General features: G+C 48.1%; 1 protein-coding gene across 3 annotated transcripts in view; it reads left to right on the top strand.

The window, feature by feature from the left end:
- cacna2d1a (calcium channel, voltage-dependent, alpha 2/delta subunit 1a) overlaps nucleotides 1–25,538 on the top strand; it is a 75,000-nt gene extending 49,462 nt beyond the window's left edge. For 2 of the 3 annotated variants that reach the window (XM_076030128.1, XM_076030126.1), the window contains exons 20-38: nucleotides 30–101; nucleotides 220–281; nucleotides 835–920; nucleotides 4,356–4,416; nucleotides 4,536–4,642; nucleotides 7,326–7,410; nucleotides 7,665–7,727; nucleotides 9,412–9,524; nucleotides 10,069–10,143; nucleotides 10,710–10,777; nucleotides 10,863–10,901; nucleotides 11,093–11,164; nucleotides 14,060–14,212; nucleotides 15,992–16,044; nucleotides 16,235–16,290; nucleotides 17,106–17,232; nucleotides 18,927–19,039; nucleotides 19,779–19,861; nucleotides 21,672–25,538. In XM_076030128.1, the coding sequence (XP_075886243.1) occupies nucleotides 30–101; nucleotides 220–281; nucleotides 835–920; nucleotides 4,356–4,416; nucleotides 4,536–4,642; nucleotides 7,326–7,410; nucleotides 7,665–7,727; nucleotides 9,412–9,524; nucleotides 10,069–10,143; nucleotides 10,710–10,777; nucleotides 10,863–10,901; nucleotides 11,093–11,164; nucleotides 14,060–14,212; nucleotides 15,992–16,044; nucleotides 16,235–16,290; nucleotides 17,106–17,232; nucleotides 18,927–19,039; nucleotides 19,779–19,861; nucleotides 21,672–21,794 (1,611 nt within the window). In that variant the 3' untranslated portion in view covers nucleotides 21,795–25,538. The remainder of the gene's footprint in view (nucleotides 1–29; nucleotides 102–219; nucleotides 282–834; nucleotides 921–4,355; nucleotides 4,417–4,535; nucleotides 4,643–7,325; nucleotides 7,411–7,664; nucleotides 7,728–9,411; nucleotides 9,525–10,068; nucleotides 10,144–10,709; nucleotides 10,778–10,862; nucleotides 10,902–11,092; nucleotides 11,165–14,059; nucleotides 14,213–15,991; nucleotides 16,045–16,234; nucleotides 16,291–17,105; nucleotides 17,233–18,926; nucleotides 19,040–19,778; nucleotides 19,862–21,671) is intronic. The other variant, XM_076030127.1, reaches the window with a different exon arrangement.
- The last annotated feature ends 456 nt before the right edge of the window (nucleotides 25,539–25,994 follow it).

The raw sequence follows: 25,994 nt of genomic DNA, 5'->3' as shown, positions 1-25,994 counted from the left end.
TAATTTTCTTTCTCACACTTGCCCGACAGATAAGGAAAAGAATGATCGACGCCGAGACAGGCAGTTACACATTATCCACGCTGGTGAAATCCCAGGATGAGGTAATTCAGAATTTTATTTTATTTTATTTTCCCCCCGTTGGAAGAATTTTGGACCGTTTTGCGATCGTTTTCGTGGGAAGTTTGCAACTTTGTGCTGACCAGAGTGTCGTCCCCTAAGCGCTACATCTACCAGGGCCAGAGGACCTACAGCTATGCGCCGGTGAAGGGCACCGACTACAGGTAAAACCTCACCAGCACTTCTTTGAGTTCATCTAAATGCCGGACGAAAAATGAAAAAAAGTCTGTTGATGTCAGGGTGGATGGCGGCGTCGAAGCCACAACAAAGCCAGCGGAACGTGTTTATTTAGTACTTTCTTTCCTTTTTTCAAAAAGCCATAAAAGGCCTTCATGTGCAAACTCGGCTACGATGCTAATTTGGTGAAATTTTAGCCTCTGCTGAGAAACGCTGTGCAGGCCTCGCTGACAGAGCGGCCGGGCTTTGAGAGCAAAGAGGGTAATAAGTGCGACGTTTTTATTGTGTGTTGTTTTTTGTGTGCTAGACGGCGAGATTGAGCAATGTAGGGTGCGTGTGTGTGTGTGTGTGTGTGTGTGTGCAGCCAGTGAGTCAGACGACGAAACGCTCGTTTGACTCCAGGCTTATTTGGAGCCAGATTGCAGATAAAAGATTGCAGAACAATAAAGATCTCAGTGAAGTCAACACACCAGCCTAATTTGACTTAATGTGTTTTTTTCTATTTGTGTGTCTGTGTGTGTGTGTGTGTGTATGTACTAGCCTGGCCCTGGTCCTTCCTGACTACAGCATGCACTACCTCAAGGCCAAGATCGGCGACACCATCACTCAGGCCAAATGTAAGTGTTGTCGTCTCCCTTCCTGCTTGCTTACATTCGTTGCTCTGCAGTTTGTTTTTCCAGTCCATCACCTCACGGAGGATGTGCAGACCTTCCTGTTGCCTGTGTTTGTGTGTGTGTGTGTGTGTGTGTGTATTTGTATGTGCTAGAGTTGCCAATTGTCCCGTATTTGACAATGAAATGGTGCGCCCACTTTTGTCCCGTGTTTCTGAGTTGTCTTGACCGTAACTTTACTTTGGAAGCAAACTCGCGTTCGTTTCCATAGAGTTTGCATTAAAAAGAAAAACTGGCTGCGTAGCTTGCGTAGAGTAGGCTATGAATCCGGATCACTTGTTCTTTTCAGCTTTATTCATTCAATTCCTTTGTAAAAGTCATCCATCCGGCACTTTATTGGTTGTTGTGTAAAAATATCTTCTATTGAAAGATTTCAATCCAGTTGAAAGATTATTTCTAATGTCTATTGGGAACAAAGCAGTTCAAACTATGTGAACCCTGTACTTTTTGGAAACACTATTTTAAGTCGTGATTTACCACCACTGGCAAGCCACTGGCCTGTGAAGGTCATGACCCCGAACACTGCTGGAGGCCTCCTCTATTTTTCTGAATGGATGTTGGCAACACAAGTGTGCGCACGCGCCAGAGCGACTGGCAGGGCTAAAATGCCAAGCTGAAATCTTTTTTTCACCTTGGACTGCAGTGAAAACCTCTTCAGATTATGGGGACGCAGCGTCAGCATGCTTTTTAGCGATTTGTTTACAGCCTCCTTCTGAAAAAAAAAACAAAAAAAACACAACACTTCAGCGACGATTACAGCACCGAGACCGAGTGACAGCCAAGAGGATAAGCCGGATGGGGGGGTGGGGGGGGGGTTATCTGCAGTCGGGGATGATCGCTGTTATCACGCTGGCTGTCGGCAGCAGGTCCCTGAAAGTTTAGATTTTCCCAGCCTGCCCAACATTTGGTAGAACAAAATGCAGCGACGGCCATGCAAGTTCATTTGGTGCACAGACTCTTGTTTTTGTCAGAAGGCAGAAAATTGTTTTGCGGAGAGTCGCTTCATTATCGTGATGGATGTTGCCTGAGCGCACTGGGACACATGTTCTGTTATCGTCACACACACACACACGCACACGCACACACGCGGGCTCCGGCAACACAAACACGACGTCCGATCCAAAAGTCTTTCATACTTTTTTCGGTTCAATATTCTTATTCAATGTCCACTTGAATAAAATATTGTGTAACTCTGTTGGTTTTCTTTTCTTTTTGTTGTTGCTCTTCTTTTACTTCCTCCTCCTCCTCCTGTTCACCTGTCCTCCTCCTCAACTCCTCCTGATATGTCGGACCCTCACCCCTCACCACCACCTCCACCTCCACCTCCCTGCAGCGTTCATGGGCAAGTATTCTCCTCCTCCTCCTGCTCCACCTCCTCCTCTTCCTCTACCCTCCTCCCCCCTTCTTTTTGGATGTAACCGCACCTCTAACGAGCTCCATCGGCACCGTTTTTTGTTTTCGTCTGCTTTCCCTCCTTGTGGACCCCTCTGATTAATAATGACAATGCTGTTTCTCTGTGAACCAAACCCGGCGGCGGCGGCGGAGGCGGTGGCTTTCTCTCTTTCGCAAGCGCCCACACAGGGCGTTGCGTATTGAGCCCCCCCCCCCCCCCCCCCCACCTGCTCCGCCGGCCCTCAGATGTGGTTTTGGCAGCAGGCGGCAGCAAAGGATGTTTTTGCATTGTTTAGAGGTGAAGCCACGGAGGAGACGACCGCAAGTTCGCTGACACACAAACTCCGGTGTCTGCCCTTCTTTCCTCGAATGTTACAACGTGAAGTGACGGACGGTTTGCTTATCACCTCAGTTTCCCTGGAAAGATTCGCAAAAAAGAAAACCGGGAAATTCAATTCAGTTTTTCCCAAAACTGGATTTTTATTTCTTTTTTTTTCTTCTTTTTTTTTTCACCAGTGAGATCAACTCACATTTGACGATTTTGGCTTCATTCTTCTGTCAGTTGTTGCTCAACCCTACCCGTTCTTTGATATTAGTCACTTTCATTGCAACAATCGTGCTCACAATCCTCTTGCTAAAAATCCATTTTCAGTGCCGTTTTGCTCCGTCTTTGCACAAACTCAAACTGAGTAAAAGACTTCCCGACAGGACATTCAAAACTTTGATGCACTGTTAAATCCAAACGTAATCCTTTAATCCCCTTTGTGTCCGTTCAAACTGTCTCAAACACTAAAGATCAACATCAGTTTGTCCCTTATCTGTTTTTCTTGCGTGTTGACGTGATGCAAAGATCATCACTGAGTCTAGCGCCAATTTACCAACCTAGTTATTCTGCATAATCCAAGGAACCTCATCGTCAGTGTCGTTGAAAAAAATAAAATAAGAAGGCGTGTGAAAGTGCAGCCGGAGCGAGCGCCGGTCACTCCCCAGATCTCCCTGCCATCCATCATCAGCAGATACTGTGGTGGATAAGCTTTGCATATCAAAGTTTTTTTTTCTTTAAGAAGACACATGGGTGCAATTATCCTCCAATCATAAGCGTCGAGGAGGACGAGGAGTCGCCCATGCCGTCATGAGAAACTCCTCTCGTTGCACAACCGGAGGACGCGGCGGCGCTCTGACTTGTGGTCAATGTTTTCCTCGGTTCGTCATCATCATCATCTCTCACACACACACACACACACACACAAACCGGCTAGATTTACTGAGAGGCTAATGCAAAGAATCCGCCTGAATGGCAACATTGAAATCCAAGAGTCACTCAGTCAGACCACAATTTCAGTGCAGCGAGTCTCCGTTTACATCCAGAGGCCCTGAAAGCTTTTTTCCCTCCCCACTCTTCCCAATATTTCTATTCAGGACTCGCTCTGTGAATAAAATATTGTGCCGCCTCTGACCCCTGTGGTTTTCACCCTCTTCTGTGTTTTTTTTTTCCCCTGCCCTCCTGTCTTTTCCTTCCCGGGGGGACGGTGTGCGTGTTCTGTCTCCGCTGGGATTTTTTTCCACTCCAGGGAAACGTGGCAAGTACCTTCTCTCTATTTTTTTTTGTATCATCTTCTCTCCTCTGTCTGCCTGTTTTTTTTTCACCCAGCACATGGAACCAGGTCTCTTCCCAAAGTTTCATCTTCTGTATATCTGACTGTGTCTCTGTTGTAGGGGTAGTTTCGTCAGCATTGACATCTTTACCCCTTGTTTTCTTTTCCGTGTAACCTCTATGGAGTTTCACAGAAAAGAAAACTACAGAAGTAAATCTTTAACCACCCTCCTCCTGATAAACACTCGGCAGGTTTTACTTTCTGCCCACCGCAGCGTCGTCTCATCTGCATACTGAACTCGCTTGTCGTAGCCTGGGGAGTTAAAAAGGGGAAATAGGATTTTTTTTAAAAATCCCCTTTGTCATAAAAAGTTTTTCTTAAATACTTTTTTATCTTTCCCCAGTTTCCGAAAGCCTGCTGGCGACTAAGTTTGATGAGTACGGATACACTTTTATTGCACCCAGGTGAGACTGTGTGTGTGTGTGTGCGTGTGTGTGTGTGCCTATGTAAAAAAAGAAAAAAGATCTTCAGCATCGCAGTCGGAAGTTCAGGCGTAATTCTTCTGCTACCTGGTGCCTTGCAGAGCTTACTGTAAGGACCTGAAGCCACCTGAAAAGAACAAAAACAACATTGAGTTCCTGATGGAGTTCAACGAATACGTCGACACCAAGACCCCAAACCATCCGTTATGTGAGTATTGGCGGAAAAAAAGTTGAAAGTGGCTGATTTTGTTGTATTGAATCCGTTTGAAACGTTCCCATCGATTATTTGTAAATTGAGCCTCGTAACAGTAGCTGCATTACCATTGCCCCTAGAATTGCGCAAAACTGATATATCGCAATAAAGAACTGAAAAAAACTGGCCTAAATTTGGTAAAACCTCTAAAATATGGCTAAAAGTTTTGACGCTCTCATGAGGTGGTTTTTCAGACGTATCGATATCGAGGTGTCGTTAAGTATATAGGTCGCAAGTGCCATATAAAACACTTTATTTGCATTTACACGTCAACGGACGCAACGTACAAGGTCATGTGACCAATTCACTTCAAGTGAAAATGGCGCGTTGTGTTTGGACGGAGGAGGAGACGGGAATTTTTTTTACGTGACGAGATTTTAGGAGAATTACGGCTTCTGCGTTTCACACCATTCAATGGAAACACCTGCAAATCACAATTGTACTTTGTCGAAATTTTAGAAATATCGCTTTTATTTTGCCAAAAGCTGCAATGGAAACGCAGCTTGTGACACAAGGTCAATGTAAAGCAGCTTTATCGTGATTAGGGACAACCTACTGTCAAACTGCGCAACGACAAATTGATGTTTAGTCCCCGTGCTGCGCCACCACTTTAGGGCCCTAATGGAAATACAGATTTTCTTGCACGGCCACGATGAGCACCTGCGCTGAGGGGACCTCGGACCTGCGAGGCCCGACAGCGTCAGAATCTCCAGGAACCTCCACCATCTGGAGTGGCACCGAGGATTTTATAACGGAGGAATGTCGGCAGAATCCCCCCGAGGTCTCCCCCCCCCCGGTCGGCTCGTCAAATAAAAGTCCGGCCTGTTTTGGGTGTGTGCATGAGCGGGCATAGCTGTGTGATGTTGGTGGCGGGAAGCCCCCCCCCCCAACCCCCCCCACTACCCTCCCACCCCCGGCACCTCTTAACCTCTCATTTGATGCTAACTCCAAAAAGTCTGACCATCACACGCCCGAGTGCACATGTGTGAGGCCCGTCGGCTTGAGATGTGCGTCGCGCCGAGCGCGGCGCTCCCCGCTCTCCACACCCCCGCACCTCTGCAGCCGCTCGACCTCGTCCAATTACCGTGTGTTGGTGAGAAAGAGCAGGACACGTCAGGCCGGGCGAGCAATAAAAGCCCAATCACTCCGAGAAAAGAAAAGGAACAAAAAAAAAAAAACATCTGAGCAACGCATTAACATCTCGCGCCGGCTTGCTCGCGCGCATGCGCTCATTGATATGCACGGCCGTCGTTGCCCCCCACTACCACCACCCCATCCCCCCCCCCCCCCCCCCCCCCCCCCCACCTCCCCCACCCCCCGTGGACGCCTGTGAAAAAAAAAGCCTCTCCTGGGTTTCAGCCGCTAGTCGGTCGGCAGCGTGATCGAGCCAATAAAAGCTTTTCGAGCGATTTGAAATATTGCTCCCCGCGTTATTAGCCGCCAGTTTAATGGAGTCTGCGGGGAGTTCGTAGAGGCGGCGAGGGCGAGTTAGAGGGAGAGACAGAGAGAGAGAGAGCTGGGAGTCGGGGCAGCGGGGCGGCCCGCTACACGTTTTTTTTTGCTTTGGTTGAGCCACTGCTCGGTGGCAAAAAACAAAAAAAGACGCGGGAGTACAGGAGGAATTCCTGGGCTGCCTTCAATAAAGGAGCGCTAATGAAAACCACCGCAGCGCAGAGAGTGAGGGAGAGAGAGAGAGAGAGAGAGAGATAGAATGTTTGGTGGCGTGGGGATAAAGCGTTCCACCAGCTGTTGTCTCTGATGTGTGTGGCGTGTCATAAAGGTTTGCCCAAGGCGGGACAAGCCCCGGACATTAATGGACTCAAGTGGGAGTTCAAAGTGTGCGAGTGTGCGAGCGAGCAAGTGAGCGAGAGAGAGAGAGAGTCGCACAACCCCCCTCTACCCTGTCAACCCCCCCAACCCACCACCACCACCCACTTCTTCTGTGGTTTGGTCGGGCGTTTGTTCCACCTGCGCCAGCCGACCGCTGACAACTTGTCGGCAGACCTTGACGTTTGGAAACTGATATACATACATGCTTTTTTTCTTGTTGTTTTGAGGCCACAGTAGGGATTTTGGTTTGCCTTGTTTCTTTCAATACACACACACACACACACACACACAATTGTGTCCGTCTCCTGAGTTTGTCTCCTCTCGGCACGTCGAACACGGAGCGACTGACGCGGCAAGTTTATCTTTCGAAACCGCTGAGAAAAGTTCCTGTCGTTCCAGAGCTTCTGCTCCGTTTTTGCAGATTTAAAAAATGGCCTTAGGGGAAAAAAGTTTGAATTTTACTCCGGCCGTAACAAAGCTCATCATCGCCATTATCATCATCACCATCACCATATATCCTCCACTTATAAAAGTGCAGAGGTGGAAAAGTTTGCGCAGATTGTCCAGTGAGTTTATTTAATCACCAAATCTGTCAATCTTCCAAGGAAGGTCAAAGGTCAAGGATGATCTCATCTCCTTTTGTTTTTGGTAAATAACTAGAAATAATAAAATGGGCAGCAAGTCTTACTGTCAAACTTTCCTCCTACAAACTTTCCTCCTACAAACTTTCCTTCGTACAAACTTTCAATACTGATTTAATGCAAAAATTAAGCGCAGCCGTGGCTGATGCCCGATGTCGTCCCTGAAGGCAACGTGGACTTGGTGAACCGACTGCTTCTGGACGCCGGCATCACCACGGAACTGGTCGTGCACTGGAGGAAGGACGACGAGCTGTGAGTGCAGCGTGACGTTTTGTGCGGTCGTTTCGGCTTTGTTGTTTCGCGTCGAGCTGTTTTTTCTTTAGTTTTCTTTTCCCTCCTGCCGAACAACACCAGCCTGTAGGGGAGATGAAAGAAAGCGAAAACAAAACCACTGAACGCAGATGGTTGGAGGATTCGAACCATCGTCGCAGCACATTCCACCATTTTCTCCCCCTGCTCCTGTTGCAGCCGCTCTGATCCACGGCTTCATCTTCTCTCCCTGTCAGGGCCGGTGTCTTGGCCAGATTTGTTGCCACCGATGGAGGGATCACCAGGGTCTTCCCCAAAAGGTACTTGCAGGGGAAAAAAAGAGGGTGGTGGTGCACAGGGTGGTGGGGCTCTGGAACTTGATTTAGGAGCGCGAGGTGGAGCAGACGTGGAGCTTCATCCCACCAAGAGTAACGACGTGGTCGGCCGAGAGAGCCAGGCAGCGGCCCGTATTTCACCAGAGGCATCGCAGCCTTCGTCTGTTTCGTCCTCGCCAGCTGATTCATGGCTGTGAGGAGCAGGTTTGGCCCATGATCCCCCCCCCCCATCGACACGTCTCCGGCGGCTGTGGTCGGGTAGCGCTGGCCGATCCCAAGGGTCCCTGGCCGGCCGTAACTCTGATCCTTTTCATCGAGCCCCCCGGAGTCTGCAACAGTAGCTGCAACAGGCCCACAGAGAGACTGAAGACCCTAGGATTGCAGGATTTTTCACCTAAACATCAAAAAAACCTCTCAAATATCTGTAAAAGGTTTTCGGGCTCTCATCAGGTGGTTTTTCAGACGTATCGATATGGAGGTATAACCCCAGAGTGTCGTGGAAACACTTGAAGCGAAACAAACAAAAGAAAACGTAATTCTCGTAAATCTTGCAGGACGAGATTTTGCGCTTCGTGCCATTCAATGGAAACGCCTGCAAATCACAATTATGCTCTGTCGAAATTTTAGAGATGTCTTTTATTTGGTGAAAAACTGTTATGGAGTAACTTTATTGTTGTTGCACATTATGAGGTACAACAATATTGAAAGTGTCATTCTTGAGGCACCCAATGCAATTAAAAAATATATATATCCTCATACAAACCATGCATAATAAATAACAAGCATCTGCAGCTCAAATACGTTTAATAAACGTATTCAGAAATGATCCCTACAACTTTTTTTTTTTTTTTTTTTTTCTTAGCAAATTAAAATTATGCTTTCCGACTGAAAAACGAGAAGCACAGCACCCCCTGCTGGCCTGGTACAGGACTGGTCGCCTGCCCAGTACCCCCTTGCAAGAACGCGGTGGCGCAGTGCGGACAGACGGCAGCTGCCGTGGCCCCACGTCGGGCCAATTACCGTGTTACACGGATTATTTATGTATTATTCCTGTGTTTTGAGGTTGAAAACACGCACGGTGTGGCTTTTAAAGCGGCCACAGCGAGCCGCCAGCCAAACCTTATTGGAAGTTTTTGAGGTTGAAAAAGCCAAGACGACGATCGCCGCAGGGGGGCGAGTGGGGTGAGGAGGGGGTCCCGCTCGCAGGGAAAAAGCGGCACGAGGATCGAATGGCAACGTAACAAGGTTGAAATTCCTGAAATTGGGGCTGCAGATGCAACCTAATATTCGCACACGGCCCCCGTGAGATCCTGCACGAATATTATGTTACATTACAGTCGGGAGTTTTCTCGGAGGAGATGATGTCAGACCCACTTGCAGCCGGCGGTGGTGGAGAGAAAGGAGGAGAGAGCGGGGTTGGGAGGCAAAAAACAAAGTTTCGCAGACATTCCTGATGACAGCGTGGCTCCCCCCCGCACCCCCCCACCCCCCCAAAAAAAAAAAAATCTGAGGTGATGCAAAAAATATGCAACGATGAGTGTGAGCCGGACCACGTTCAGCACGTTGTTAGACGTCTGCTGAGCGATGCTGCGATGAAAACCCCATCCCTGTGTGTCTGTGTGCGTGTGTGTGTCTGTGTGTGTGTGCGTGTGCGTGTGCGTGTGCTCAGCGCCGGCCTGTCCTGGGAAGAAAACGCCGAGACGTACGAGTCGAGTTTGTACAAGCGCAGCCTGGACAACAACCTTTACATCTTCACCCCGACGCCCTACTCCAGGGAGAACGGTGAGTCACAGCCGCCACCGCCGCTGCCTTCTGATTGGCCAGACAGGTCAGAAGAGGTCAAGGAGCTTGTAAACAGAATCCAGTGACGCCATTGTTAGCGTCACTCTTTTATATGCTTTGTCTGGTGCTATGCGTCATACGATGGACAAATAAATGAGCCAAAATCAATTTTTAAAAATTGCCATTTTTGGTTTGGTTTTTTGGGGTTTTTCACACTCTAGCATGTAAAGTTGTTGGACTCAATGAATTCTAAAATGAAAGTGTCCAGTAAGTAAAGGAGATTTGGCTCAACCTGTTACCTAATTAGCCCTGTGTTTGAGATTGTTTCACGCTACCTATACAGACCCCTGGTGACCACCTCAACTGGTATCGTATTCTAGTTTTTAAGAACAGATTTTTATTTTTTTATTTTTTTGCTGCCCAGCACAAAAAGGTTTTTCCTACCTCAACTCTCTCAGAGGAGGTTCTCTTCACCAGAAGAGGTGGCGTTCTGCTCCTTAACTCTCCAGCACTTTGTGCTCTATCCGTTTCTATCTCCCCGCAGCCACCGAGAGCTCCGTCCTGGTGAGCCGAGCCGTGACCCTCAACATCAGCGGCCGAGTCATCGTCAAGCCGGCTGGTGAGCGGCCTGCATGCACGCACACACACACACACACACACACACACACACACACACACACACACATACACACACACACACACACACACACACACACACACACACACACCCTCTAGTAAGTCAAGCTGTGTTACTCACCACTGCACACACTCAAACTGCCATGTGTCATATTTACACACCTACTTTTGCAGCCAGTGTGTAGCGCTGGTCCTAGTTGGGCCTCTTCATCTGCTCACACACACACTCACAAACAACTCACACACACACACGCACACATACACGCGCATGCACAGGCAGACAGACTCACACTGACTGGCTGGCTGCTCCCTATTTGTCTTTTTCTCTCCCTTTGGCTCTGACACACACAAGCACACACACGCACACAGCAAGCACACACACGTCAAGTCGTCCTCTCTCCTGTGATCATTGGCCAAGTTTGCGTTACCCCCCCCCCCCCGAGTTCAAAGAGTTAAAGTTGACACAGAGGTCCGATGTGATGGAGGGTGTCTGCCTTTGTGTGTGTGTGTGTGTGTGTGTGTGCGTGTGTGTGTGTGTATGATTGCCAGTGGTCGGCATCAAGCTGGACATCAACGCCTGGATGTGGAGCTTCATCAACGCCACGCAAAAGGCGAACGTGAGTGGAGCGTCTCTGACAAGTGAACCCGAACCGGCTCAGTTTTTAGCGATTCACTTCCTTTTTTTTCTCTTCTTTTCTGCAGTGCAAAGATGAGATATGTGGCTGTCAAAGAAACAATGATGTAAGAAACTGGGGTTTTATCAATATCTATATATATATACATATATATGTGTGTGTGTGTGTGTGTGTATATATACATATCTTAGCATTTCAAGCCGGCTGTGATATTTCTCAGGTAGTGAAAAAACTTTTTCTTAGAAATTCTCCACTCCTGTGGCAGCCGTATTGAAATGATTCTCCCTGAACTTCCAGGACGTAGATTGTGTCCTGCTGGATGACGGCGGCTTCCTGGTCATGACCAATCGGGAGGAGGACATTCCCAAGGTAGGCCGCCGATCTGCACCATCGCTTCCAAACACAAGTAAAATTTAAATAAAGACTGCAAGAATTAGAGTAATTCTGATATTAATTGAGTCAAATGATGCATGTGTTGCCGGGCAGAACGGATGATGGATGACTTCGTAAATGATGGATGGACTGGAGTTACAAAAGCCTCAGCGAATGTTTAAATAATCATTAAGTTGTTGAGTGCAAATGATGCCTAGTTGTGTTTGCTTTACAAATACGCTGCCTGATTAGTTATTGATGCAAGTGGGTCAAAGAGCCAAAGTAATTTTGAAACCATTTTTTTTTTTCAACTGGGATAAAACACTTCTGAGGCAGCTGATAGATTTTTCATGCAGTCTATTGACGTTTAGTGCTTTAAAGTCAGAGATGACGAACCGATGAATCGACCAACAGACAAACAAAGCCACGTGTCGCAGGTCACATGATGTCGACAGAGAGCCGTTGAAAGTGAATTGAAGGAGCCCTGACGAGGTTGTTGGGTTAAGTGGCCATGGCTCGGCCGGACCTGCCACCTCTTATTTAATTTTTTTTTTTTTTTTTTAATATTCCGAACCTCGACCACACCTCCCTACCTCTATCTCTCTCTCTCTCTCACTCTCTCTCTCTCCCCCCCTCCCTCCCTCTCTCTTCCCAATGAGCCTCCGGCCCGTCATCTGAGTAAATGTTTTCCTTCGCAGGCCCCGCCTCCTTCCTAATCAGCGCTGGGTGTGCGGCGGATAAATCAGTCGCACCCTTGAAGTTTGGCAGCGGCGTTTTAAAAAAAAAAAACAGGAGGAACCCCCCCCCCCCCCGTCTTCCCCTCCTCGCCTCCCTCAGCCCACTGTGTGATTGTTTGGAGAAGGCCCTCGCTTCTCCCTCGAGCCCCCCAGGAAGTCTGCAGCCCAGCGGCCCGCCACTGTTAATTCATTCTTTGCGTTATTGCGCAGGGGGCGCCTGGGAAGGGGGTTTGGTGGGGAGGCGGAGAAACAGGAGAAGGCCGCCGCCGCCGCCGCCGCTGCCGTTGTTCACCTCGAAGGCTGCGGAGATTTATACTGGCTGCGGCCGTTTAAAGAGGAATGGATACACGGACGCCGGCTTGTTAACGACGACCTTACACAGTGCAGGGAAAGGGAGCGTTTGCATGCGCGCGCACCTACACACGCACACGCGCGCCAGTGAGGACAGCACTCGTGTGCGTGAGCTCCGGCGTGCACACGCACGTCTCGCACCTTTGTGACGCCGAGACAGGAAAAAAAAACTGCTTCCTGTGCGAGTCCGAAACTCACGGCTGCTCAGTTTGACCGCGTTAATCAGATTAAATCAAAATCCCTCAGCCGGCTCTCTGGGTTTTACGGGGGTTGATTTACTGTGTGTGTGTGTGTGTGTGTGTGTGTGTGTGTGTGTGTGTGTGTGTGTGTGGGCGAGCGGGCTCGCGTGTGCCTGTAATTCCACGGAACTTTCTTGGCGGGCTCCGCCGACGCTTTTGCTTGCGTGCGTTTTTTTTTTGTTTGGGTTAGGGTTAGTTTGTTTTGTTTTTACGTTGATTTTACAGTCGTGAGTCAAAAGCATTCAAAAAAAGTTTGAGAGCCACGTAAACGAAAAGGCCGAGTCAGCAGCAGCAGCAGCAGCAGCAGCAGCAGCAGCAGCAGCAGCAGCAGCATCGTCTGGACCAGGACTAGTAGTCTCGACTCACGCTGTGAGAAATTAAGAAGAAAATGAAACAACGGTCTGGTTATTATTATTTTTCCATGAAAAACAAAAATCCAATTCATTAATTAAAAGCTTGCGAGGGACTTTCCGAGCTTTTCGACGGCCATGGAAATCCAGCAGATTTGAGCGATCCTTTGCACCGTGTTTACTTCACCAGGACTTATTATTATTTGGGGCCGACGTTCCACCTCGCTGGCCGAATAATAAACCAAACGTCCGCCAGCCGATCACAAACCTGAGCGTTTGTTTCATGGGAAGATGCCCTGCGTGCGTTTATGTCGCTCCTAAATGGAATTGCGGGGCGTGCAGTGTGACGGCAGCAGCGGTGGGAAACTTTTATTTATTTTATTGAGAAAATAAAATCAGTCGTTCTGAAGGTCCTTACACACCAGGAGTGAATTTATGAAAAAAAAAATTTTTTTCAACCTTCTTGAAGCCAATGCAACCTTCCACTCCGGCAGTGAATTTTCCACAGAGCGAAAAAGCGGCTGTTGTTTTTTCACTCTTGTGTCGAATTTTGTGGAGGTGAAAAGTCAGGCAACGGCTGGACCTCTGACCAATCAAAATGACCCTGGCATGCCAATGAGGTAACGTCAAAACTTTTCGGATGAATCGGCCCTCAGTAATTTGTTCTCTCCCTCTGCAAACTTTATTCACTTTTATACGCGTATTCGCCTCACGCTAGGTGTGTACAGGAAAAATGTGCATTTTTGCGTCGCTTATTTTATTTGCATCGCTTTGCCCCGTGTGTAAGGACCTTAAGGCTTCCAAGTGGCTCCTTGTTTACCACTTTTGACTTTTCGGATCACAACGTTTCATTGAAAAGGTTATTCATTAAAAAAAAAAAATTTTTTAAGGAATAAACAGAAATATTTCCATTGGCCGCCTCATTAGCTTAGCAGCACTACACTTACCTAACTACGTTATCCCCAGAACGTGAATCTTCTCGAGGTCATGTGACTTAATCACAAGGAAGTCATTATCACAACTGAGATTAACCTGAATATTATTTGCAGTATGTTTTGAAGGTGCTAAATCTCACAGCGCGGCTCTTTAAAGGAGCATTTAGCAGCCGTTATCCTGTGGCAGCTAAAGGCTCCTGTTGAAACCAGGGCTGAAAAATGAAACATGATCACACTGAGGAACTCTCTGATATCTACCATTTTCTTTTTCCCCTCCCAGATCGGAAGCTTCTTCGGCACCATCGACTCCATCCTGATGAGAACGCTGGTCAACTCGTCACTGTTCACCTTCAAGAAGACCTTTGACTACCAGTCACTGTGTTACCCCCCGACTGAAGACAGGGCGGCGGCGGGCCCGCGCTCCGTCTACGTGGTGAGTTACATAAGCCAGATGGCGGCAACCTTTAAAAAAAATATATATATATATATATATTTTTTTTTTAAAACAAGGGGGAACTCATATGCTCATATGTTCGCACGTCTCGATATCTGCGCCTCACATATTTGCTAATTTCTCCCCACAGGATCGCACTGACAAATGAAATACAGACACACACACACACACACACACACACACACACACACACACATGCAGCTTCCCTCGCTGGGGAGCCATAAATCTGGGCGGGAAGCAGAGGGAATGCTGAAAGCGGTCGAGTGGGAGTCACAGTTACAGTAACAGGATTAGGAGGTCCGGCGTGCGCTGCGTCCGTGCTGATGTAGAAACAGGCGCTGCATTTTCTCACTCACTTTTTCCTTTTTAAACAATTCGTATAAACATACAGTCGCTGCAGAATGAAGTGCATCTCAACTGACTATGGACAAACCATGTTGGCTCAGATCAGCAGAAATGCGTCTCGCAGACGAACCAGAATCACACGTACCATATACGAACTGTCGGAAGGAATGGCCTTCGCTCAACGTGTCCAACTGACTGCTGAGTGATGTGACAAAGTGAAAAGATGAGCTCAAGGTTGAAAGAGAGACTTTTCTTTGAACCCTCTGAGATGAGAGCTGAACTTCCGACAACATTGTGGAAACTAATAAACAAGTGCGCGCAAATCTCACTAGCGAGTGTGCTCGCGAATAACAAGATGCAGAAACAACTGCATGGAAAAATAAACAAATTGCCTCGTTAATTAAAAGCCAAAAATAAGATCCGAAATAAAACGGAACATTAAAAAAATACATGAAAGAAGATTGAGTTTTGGTCACAAACAAGTCACAGTAGCTGTGTTTCCATTACAGTTTTATGTGACAAAATAAAAGCAATATTTCAAAAATTTCGAGCCCCACTGTGAGGAGGATGGAGGCACAGAATTTCTTGTATAAATCTGCATTTCGATGTTGTTTGCTGTCAAGACTGGTTGCTATATTTTTGTCTTTGGTGACTTGTAAAAAAAAAAAATAGTCTGTCTATTAAATTCTCTTTAAAAGACCCTTACAAGGGTCGCCAATGACAGACTTTGGACTATGGATGTACAAAACAGAAAGCCGCTGATTGCCGGCGGGGGTGTGCATGACACGCTCCAGCAACCCTGAGGTGCAGATCTCTCTCCCCCTCATCAAAGGCTCAGGGAGATTTACTGCAGGTCGGTGACTCAACACGGCGCCGGTGGCTGTGATTCAGCAACTAAAAAAACAAACAGAAAAACAACAACAACAACGAGCGCCTCGCATGCTAGGCCCTAATCAAAGCAGCATGTCGAGGCTGCGGGCCGTGATTCAAACCGTGTGCCCCGCTCTGTTTTCTCGCCGGCTCCCTGTTTACATATTTATGGCGGCATCTGCCGAGGAGGATTGCGTTCTAATTTCCTCTGAGAAGGAAAGAAAGAAAAGAAAAGAAAAGAAAAGAAAAATCTTTCTCTGGGACCTCTGGGGTCGCTCCTCTGCCGGACACAAACCGGAACGTGTGTGTGTGTGTGTGTGTGTGTGTGTGCGTGTGCGTGTGTGTGCGCGCGCGCGCGTGTGTGTGCACACGCACACGCACCCTTGCATAGCCACTGTAAACACCAGCAGGATGTTGCCTTCAGTCCAGGAGGGGCTGAAAGAATGAAAACAATTCTCTGATGGTGAATGTTTTAATGTCTCTGTCTCTGTCTCTCTCTCTCTCCCTCTCTCTCTCTCTCTCTCTCTCTCTCTCTCTGTGCAGCCAACCATCGCAGATATCTTGAGCGTGGGTTGGTGGGCGACGGCGGCGGCCTGGTGAGTTTTTTTTTTGCCGAAAAGCAAAGTGGACGTTTGAGCCCCCTAATGGGCTGCAAAGTCTTGATGTATGGAGGCCTTTGTTGAGGTGCATTCAATCACAGTGGATTATGTCCCGACGAGGCTCAACTCATTTCTCATCCATGCTGGGTTGTTTTTTTTTTTTGTTTTTTTTTAATTAATTCCCCAGGTCAATATTGCAGCAGCTTCTGGTCAGCATCACCTTCCCCAACTTCATGGAGGCCGGTGAGTCCCGACTGTTGTCGCTGGCAGAAAATTAGATACATTTTTTTCAAAAGTGTTCTCTTGGTCGCGCTGTTTTTTTTTCCCGGCTCTTTCTTTATCTGGGAACTCCTGCGAAAACCGCCAAACCCAAGAATGTTAAGCCTGTTACTGCGGCTTCGTTTTGTCTTCAGACAATTTGATTTGTGTCAGCCTGAAGTCGTGCACGTCTGAGCACTTCTGTGTTTAAAAAAAAAAAGAAAAATCTGCCCCCTTGCTGTGACGTGCGATAAGTCACACATGAAAGACCTGAGCAGAGCTTTCAAATGATGAAACAAGAACCTCCTGAACCTCTTCTTACTAATCGTGATCCGTCCGAATAAATCCTACAATGCCATACAACACAAATGCTACAGCGATCCCTCATCTGGAGCTCAAGAATCCAGCACATTTAACCCTCTGTTTGCAGTCCGCCGTGCGCTTTTGGCTTCCCACTAAATGCGCTGCTTCGTTTTGACCTTCCACTTGTACGAAAGGGGTCGAAAACAGCGGGAGGTCTCCGAGTCACTCCCACGGGAGAAGCGCCAGTGTCCTTTTGTGACATCACAGAGGGCAGGTTGTATTTCAGCACTCGCACGCATAGAAATAAAACAATGGACTTTCTCCTGAGAGGTTCAGATGCACTGATCTTTGCTGGAAAAACAGTCAATCTTACATCGTACCGGACCTTTTCTCAATATGCCTTTAATTTGATAACCAGATAAGCTGGTGCATGAGGTGAAAGCATGAAGTTGAATTGTGATCTAGTTCTCCTGCCACCTCCCCACGCTCCCCTGCAGCCGAGATGGAGGAGGAGGTGTCGGACGACATGCGGAAGGAGGTGTGCATCACGGAGCAGACCCAGTACTACTTTGAGTCCAGTGAGCTGACCTTCAGAGGCTCCATCGACTGCGGAAACTGCACCAGGTAAGACCCTCCACCCACCACCACCCCCACTACCTCCTATACACCCCATCCCTCAAAAAAAATAAATAAATAAATCAAGAGTTTCCTCAGCTGCTGTGATTGGTTTGCATCCTACAAGGTGAAGCCGAGTCAAGTGGACCTGAGTGGACCACCGTCTCAGCAGTACGCGCGTGTGTGTGTGTGTGTGTGTGTGTGTGTGTGTGTGTGTGCGTGTGCGTGTGCGCGTGCGCGTGCGTGTGCGTGTGTCCCGGCACACATGCGCGTGTGTTCAGTGTGCCATTTTTAAGGCCCCCTCGTGCCGCCTAATGGAGTGCCTGCCCGCCCGCCCGGTCGCATGCCGCGTGCAGTTCCTGCACATTAGCCTGCGCACACGTTCCCCCTTTTAACGACGGCCATAAAACAGCAGAGAAAATCATTTGTGCGCCGGCGACATGTGGTTCACTCGGCAGAGGTCTCACAGAGGCCGGGAGTGGCGAGGGGGCGGGGGCGGGGGGGGGGGGGGGGGCGGTGGGGGGCGTGGCAGGCGCAGCAGGTTCTCGCCGCACCCCCTCCCCCTGTCGGAGTAGCAGCAGGTTGCACTGAAGGCTCCGTCACTTGCTTCTTATTGCGTGTACGATTTCTTTAGCGGGGCTGAACAATTTACCTGCTAAATTTGAAGGCCGCCGCTGCTGCTCGTCTGCTGCTGGTCCTTCCTACGCTCTCATCAACTTGACCCCTCACACCGTCGATGTAGCGCCACCATCAGGCGCCCCGGACGACGCTTCTGACCCCTTCACTTGCACCACTTGTGCCAGCCTGCACGTCTGGAAAGACCGAGGCAGCGATGTTCTAACGTCGCGTTAGCTGCCAAGTTACCGACAGCCCTTCAAAATTCCAGTCCTCTTGTTTTTAGAGGGTATAGTGGACGTTGTCTGTGTTCCAGAATTCCAATGTGGTGGCCCACTCATGTCAGTGGCCTTGCTCACCTACAGTAGCAAATAGGCCAAAAAAATGTTGTAGCTTCCTCGTTGTTTGGCCCATTGAGCAGTAGTGTCACTTCCCATCGTGCCTCTGTAACTCCCACAATGCATCAGCACAGATCAGCCATTTGGACCGAGTCGAGACACAGCACGTCTTTTCTGGGGATTTATTTCTGGTCTTGAAGGTTAAGTGAGCAATATTTGGAGATTTTGAAGTACTCTCTCCCGCCCCCGCCCCCCCCCCGCCCCCCCCTCCTGAGCTTGCCTGTGAGCTACGGTGGCCTGTGCACCCAAACCTGGATACCTCATCCACCTTCTTCTGTGTTGGTTTATTTGAAGACGCGGACAGCCAACCTCATAACAAAACGCGTTGTCAGGCAGCTGGATTGGCCACACTGGGCTTCCCTAGAAATACAGCGGCGCAAGATGGCAGCTAACTATGAGCAAGACCCTTGATCTGTGTACATTCTTATATATAAATAAGAACCGTTCTAAGGGGTGGAAAACCAAATTACTTTTATTGTAGTGGGATTATACACTTTGATTAATGTATTGATGGGCAGTATATTGACTTTTTACCAATACAAATATCATAAATCAAGCCAAATATTACACATTGGACCTTTAAGAATGTTTTGAGACAAATGAAATGTCCATGACTTAAAAATGTACAATAGAAAGTCACAATAGAATGTCACCTTCCGTCCGTTACCCCTTCCTGTGCCCCCCACCCAGGATGTACCACGCTGAAAAGCTCCCCGAGACGAACCTGGTCTTCATCATCGCCGATGCGAAGAGAACCTACACCACCTGCGCCTCCACCGTGCTCATCCAGGACGAGCAGGAGTGTATCCTTGAGCAGATGCGCTGCACTTAACGCTCCGCCGGTTATGACGCGCAGGTGTTTTTCCCCACCTGAGAACAAGAGACTTTTTCGGTGTTTTCCAAGCCGAGCTCCGACTCCACGTCCGGCGTCCCAGGGAGAAAACGTGCAGATCGTCACCCGTCACCCGGTCGGCCCCGGCCGAGTGTCTGGAGGGCAGATGCTCGCGCTCGTCCCCTGATTAGTTTACAAACAAATCTGCGACGCTCTTCCAAACACACATGGACGCGATGGAATTAAAGGTTAAGCCTCTCGGAAAACACGTTGCCCCCAAAAAGTGACTTCGTAATGGAGGCGTTGTGCAACCGACTGCAAACCACAAGAGAAAGAAAAGGGAATGTTTTTATTGTTTTTTTATTTGTTTCACCCCCACTGCAATTTCACTTTATTGGAAAACAAAGTCTTTCTCGCTCAGGCGTGGGCAAACTACGGCTTGTGGGGCTTCAAAGACACTTTTTTCTAACTTTGCTTTGGTTCTTTTTTTAATTGACATTAAAGCACGTGTTCTCTACATATCCCATGATCATTTTTTTTCCTCCTATGAGGTGGGTCACCGAAACACTCCATCCATCTGCTCCTGTTCCGGCCCCCCCGCACCCCCTGACAAATTTTCAAAGTCATTGTGGCCCAGCAGTGAAAAAGTTTGCCCACCCTCTGGTTCTAAGCTGCTGCTATCAGTGCTCTTCCTGACCTTGGCCGTCCAGCTAAAGGTCCTGACCCCTGCGAAATGGCTCAGAGTCCTCGCTACCGGAAGGGGCCGGCCGCCTGCTTCGACAACACCCAGAACGTAAGTTGTCGTCGCCATTGTTGCGTCGTCGTCGTCGTTGTTGTTGTTGTCGTCGTCATCTTCATTTTACCCCCAATGAGGTGGACTAAAACTTGACAGGAACAACCCTGAAAAGGTGTTTCAAGATAAAAAAATAAATTAAAAAAAACATGGTGTAAATGTAACTGTGTCCCTAAAGGAAAAGTTATTTTCATCATTACTAGAAATCAAGCCAATGTTCTGATTTTGAGCATCAACATAGCGACTTTTAAACCACAATTGTGTCAAAAGAATTTTGAATATGACTCGAACACATACAAAGAAAGTGTCCACGAGCCCAAAATCCACTGATGTCTTTTGCATTTTTTCCTCCCCTGCTTCTTTTTTTTACCAAATGTAAACACCAGATGAAAAACAACCTGATCTGTTTTACCATTTTTGTGTTGGAAAACGGAGGAGCAGCAGCAGCAGTGGCGGCAGCTGCGTCGCCGTACACTGTGGGGGACCAATAAAGAGCCCGAGGAAGGATTTCAAGTTGGCTGAACCTCCTGATAGGAAAACTGTCAATCAGCCAGCGTGAAATCCGACCCGTCGCCCTGTTTTCCACCGCTAAAGTCTTTACACGCCACATGTCCTGCAAAAACCTCATGTTTGTTCATTTATTGATTTTACGGAAAGGTTGTTTTCCAACATCGAATCATTCAATTCACTTCGGACGCCTGCGCTGCCGCGCTAACACACCCACACACTGCGCTGTTTTCTCTCACTGTTTCTGCTGCCGTGAAAGCTTCTTCTTTGTCTTCTTCTCCTTCTGCTTCTACTCCTTTTCTTTTTATTCTTCTGCTTGTACTTCTCCTCCTTGTTCTTCTGCTTCCACTTCTTTTTCTTCTTCTTCTTCCAATTCTTCTTCTTCTTCTTCTTCTTCCTCCTCCTCCTTTTTTATTTTTTTTATCGCTGCATGACTCCTCTTCCTCTCTCCCCATCTCTCTTGCTTCCCGCTCCGTCGGCGCTCAGGATGAGGCCGCGTGCCAACGGAGCGCCGGCTCCCCATTGGCTGCCTCGCCCCTGATGCTGCTGCTGCCGCTGTTCTTGTGCTCTCTGGGGTCAGTCGCACTGCTGCAGCTCCTGGATGCCGCTCGCGTCCCTGTCCTGCTTCCTTGTCTTCGATTTTTTGTTTTTGCCAAGCCCGCCTCCTCCTCCCGCAGCATCCGTCCTTCCTTCCGACCACCAGCCTGCCACTTCCTCCCTTTCCCACGGCGGCATTCCCTCGGTGTTGCGTGGTGTTGAACTTCCAGCTGCTCGTGTTTGTGTTTGGCGACCTCCTCTCTCTCTCTGTCTGTTTGGCTGGCTGGCTGGCTGGCTGGCTGTCTCACGAGCTGCATTTCTACAGTTTTTCTCAAAGTAAAGGCGATATCTCTAAGATTTTGACAAAGTACAACTGCAATTTGCAGTTTGCCCCTAAGTCACGTCTGCTGACGTGTAAATGCAAAAAAAGTGTTTCCGTGACACTTTTGTGATGTATCTCTATATCGATACGTCTTCAAAAACCACCTCATGAGAGTGTGAAAACCTTTTAGCCATATGCCATAACGCGGCTAGTGTCTGTCTCAGGAAATCAACCCATTGTAATGTCACAAGGGGGCCCTGATGCCTCCCTCTTGTCTCCATCCAAACATGTGGGAGGTCCGACAGAGTGTTAATGGCAAAAGGGCTAAACGTGACGTTTTTCGTGATGGTCGCGAGCTAGCCGAGCATGAAAAACCCCGCCCGCCTCAACCAGTCGCTAACTCCGCCCCTCTCCCTCCCGTCTCCCCCACCGCCGGCCCTCCAGGAGAAGGACTCGGACTGCGGCGGGACGTCCGGACTGAGCCCCTCGCTGGCGCTGACGGCGGCCCTTCAGCTGGTCCTCCTCTGGGTTCTGACCGGTTCCAGGCACCCGGCCATCCTGTCATGACCTCACCTCCTCCACCCCTCCGCCTCCACGCCCCCCCCCCGCTTCTCTTCCCCCCCCCCCTCCTCCATCCCACCTGGCAGCCCCGAACTCCCTCCATCGTCTCCGTAACGGCGACCAGCACGTGGAGCTGCCACCTGAGTCAGGAGCGCCGCTGACGAGGAAGAGGAAGAGGAAGAGGAAGAAGACCTCTACTGCTACTACTACTACTACTACTGCTACTACTACCACTAATACTACCACTACTGCTACTGTTGATTTTCAGCGACTGCTCAAAGGAGATTTCAACACAAGTGACTTATGAGTTACGATTCGTCCAGTGGGAGGCGTCGGTTTGGAAAAAGGGAAAAAAGAAAAAGTTCAGAACTTCCTCTGACTGAAGAGAGACCTTGTTGGAGCCGGTTTTGTTTTTTTGGTTTTTTTTTTTAATCACCACTGCCAGACACGGCGCTGACCTTTCAAAATAAAGCGCACCCTTTTATTTCTTAGTTTTTATTTCACCCTCGGTTTGAAGTGGCTCGTTTTTAGGTCATTAACTGTTTTCATGGTTTTTGTTTTTTTTTTAAAAAAGAAAAAAGAAATCGTGGCAGCGAGAACAGCGCTTTCTCACGCCAAAATGTCCGGGAAAAAAATCATTGGGCTACTGCTGAACAACAAGTCCATTTTTTTTGTTTTGTTTTGTTTTGTTTTGTTTTTTTCACCAGTCGTAAGTTGTTACGAGGTGCTGGAGTTGAAAATAAATGCTGCCATAGTGCGTATTATCCAATCAGGGCGATCCTGGCTGGTTGTCCTCTGCATGCTCATTGGACAGAGATTCTTAGTGCCATGTGGACTGTGTGTGACCCAGACAAATCTCCAATTTTGTTTTTACCCTTTATTGGGGGGGTAGAGGAGGGTGCTGTCAGACCCCAGCAGGACCCCCGCCAACGGTTTCATCCTCTCTTTCTTTTACTTCCTCCTCTGACGTTTGCGAGTCCCGTTTCAGTTTGCCTCAGTTTACCTTCTCTTCACCGTCAGATGCGAAAACCCCACGGTTCCACGTTGTGACGAGCGGTTTCCCTTGCGAAAGAGTGTCACTCGGTGGGGGGTAGAGGGAGTGAAAAAGAAAAAATCTCTGTGACGGGACAGTGATGCTGAAGGAGCTCAAACAAATCTGCCATAACAACCGAGTTGTGACGCAATTGGCTGGAACAGGTCGTGACAAATAAACCGACGCACAAGCCGTTGGTTATTTTGGAGCCTAATAAACAAATTCGGCCAGATGCAAGTAAAAAAAAAAAAACGGGGGGAAAAGCGGTGAATTTACACGTTCACGGTAGAATTTGCACAAGAAGCAAGATGATTATTTTTTTCGCCAATGGTGACAGATTTCTGACGAACAATTAATCACAACTGTTTATAAAAAAGAAAAAGCTGAAAAAAAAGATCCTATCAAGTTGACCAGCTCTCGCTCCGACTCCCTTGCCGTCACGCTCAACCGTTTGCTCAGAAAGACAACACTGATCCTCTTCAAAGGAAGTGGTGGGATTTACTGGACATGATGAACACCAAACAGAACCACAGGCGGACGGGGGGGGGGGTGCTTTTCCTTTTATCCCCCCCTCCCCCCGCAACCCGCCCCGGAAAGATCTGTAAACAGTGACACATGTTTTGGGGGAAAGCTAAAGAGAAGCGAAAGCGTTGAAAACTGCGACGTTTGTGCCACAAACAAACATCACGGCGTTGTTTTCGTTACCTTTTAGTTTTGTAAATTGTAAGCGTCTCCCGCCTCCCCTCCCCCGCACCCCAACCCCCGACTCTGAGGAGAAGATGGAAAGCTTGTTTGTTCTCGCCTGCCATCACTTTCTCTTCGGGATGCGCCGTTTTTCCTCCTCTCAGCGTTTTTTCAATTTCATTTTAGTCCCTTTCATCTTATTTTTAAACCTCTTTCTGGAGTGAAATGGCGCGCGGCGGCGACACGCACTCAAGGTGTTTTTACGCTTTCCCTCACTTTTACTAACGCTCGACAATACCAAGTGCCATATAGGACTCGGTGAAGCCTTGTCACTATTCTGAAATATCAAGTTTATGCAATTCAACCAAGGCAAGATGTAAGTCTCGTGAGTCGTTTCTCCCCTGTGCTGCATGGTAGTGACAAAACAGAACATATCCAACGTGCTCCTGCTTTCGTGTGTAATGTTGGGGGTTAAAAAAAACAAACAAACAAACAAAAAAAAAAACATAATACTCTGGGTGTTTATGATAAAGGAAAAAGTATGATCAGCTTTTACTGCCTTTCTCTTGGGGGGACAGCATTTGGCCCCACACTGACTGAGTGAGGAGGTGAGAAGGAGCCCGATTAGCCCACGTGACGTCTGAATGCGCCGCTCTGCCTGATTGGTTGGAGACCTGTGTGACCTGCCGAGGACCATGGCAGTGTTTTAGCATTTTTCCCATACCTAAAAAACACTACAATCACTAAAAATTGGATCGCAAGTTGGCTGGCAGCTCTTTTTATCTTTGCAAAAAAAACATTATACAGAGACAAACATTGAAATGTTGCATTTAAAAAAAACGGGGGAAAAAAGGCACAGAATAATACAGATATTAAGCTGTTTTTGTTTTAAAAAAAAATTGTATATGTGCCTTTTTTTGCTTGACCAGTAATGAAAGGCCTGTTATTTGCACATACACAATGTATGGGGAAATACATTGGCTACTTCAATTTCATTGGAGCCTCATTCGGCCCTGAACCAATACCAAGCAGTTTGCATCTTGTTTTTTTTTTTTCCTTTTGTTTTAGTTTGTTCGCTTGAAACAGGAGTTTTCCCAGGCAGTCTTTAGTCTGTATATAATCCCATCAGTTTGCGGATACCAAAGGCCTCTCAGCAGTGTCAGGAGGGGCCTGATGATTGTCTGCTGAAAAGATTCTCAAATATTTAGTCATTGTTTTGAACAGTTTAGCTTCACAATGCGAAGAAACTCCTGATCCCCCCCCAACCAGCCAAAAACCGCTGACATGGTCCTCGAACTCTCCGACTGCATAGTGCTGGCGTGAGAAGTTTAAGAAAAATTCACAGCCTCTAAAAGTCGGGCAGGTTCGTCTCCAGAGCGAAAAAACAAAATTCTCATCAGAAACCATGCACAAGCTCCACAGTCGTCCAGGTTTTTCTACTCGCAAGTGCTAAAATCAGATGCTGTCACCTCAGGAACGATTTTCTCTCCGTGTGATATCAAGTGTTTTCCATTCTGTGGACGCTCTCTGTACGGATCGTGTGGGTAGGCCTTTCAATGATTTTATTACTTATGGTTTCTGGAATCTTTCTGGATTGCTAAATTTGTGTGTGTGTGTTTTGTGTGCGTGTGTGTGTGTGTGTCAGTTAACCTTGCTGCGGCGTTCTGGCAGACGACTCGCTGGACTATCAGTCGATCCGTCTCTGCCTTTCCTGTCTTTTTTTTCTTGACGGCAAGACGGAGGAAGCGTCCACCGAGAGTCGCGTCGTATTTCAGGAGGTTCTTGGTGGGCCCCCTGCGGACCACTGCGGCCTCCCCAGATTGTGCTTAAATACGCCGAGAGAGAGAGAAAAAAATGATTCTCCAGAATCAGCCGTGTACAAATTTGTATCAAAAGAAAAGCTGATGTTGTTCTCAACAGAAAAAAAGGAAAAATGAACAATGTTTATAATGATGCAGAGGACTTAAAAAAAAAAAGATGTGTTTATTCATGTGCAAATAAGTTCTATTCAGAATAAAAGTCTATGATTACTATCTGTTGTGAGGTTATTTTTTTTCTAACTGTCTGAGATTTTGCAGAATCTTCTCCTTCACTCCCCCCACACAGTGGATCAGATTTCTGTTACTAACTCTTGACGCTCAGCCAACACACATTTCCCATCCAAGTGTGTGTGTGTGTATGAGAACGAGGAGGAAGCACCCTCAGATTTGCTCCCTGTGGTGCCTCACCGACATCAAGCGAACCCGCCGGCCAGCCAACATCAACACCGTCCAGGAAAAGAACTGGCGGAGGCGTCGGCCCGGCCTCGTCTCTCGGCAGCGTCCGAGTTTGGCCAGGCGACGTGTCTGCATTAACGGCGGCCCCCGTAACGTTCTCTGCTCATAAATTTGGACTAATTCCTACTTCCCTGCCTCCCCTCCCCTCCCCACTGACCAAAGGAGCGAGCGACTGTCTCGTTAGCGCCCGCTCCTCACTTCGGGGAGGCCTGA

The sequence above is a fragment of the Nelusetta ayraudi genome, unplaced genomic scaffold (genome assembly GCF_046127955.1).
Source record: "Nelusetta ayraudi isolate G7.1 ecotype Tasmania unplaced genomic scaffold, CSIRO-AGI_Nayr_v1 ptg000027l, whole genome shotgun sequence".
NCBI lineage: Eukaryota > Metazoa > Chordata > Actinopteri > Tetraodontiformes > Monacanthidae > Nelusetta > Nelusetta ayraudi.
The sequence above is the reverse complement of the archived record's forward strand: the minus strand, read 5'-3'. Positions and strand labels throughout refer to the sequence as shown.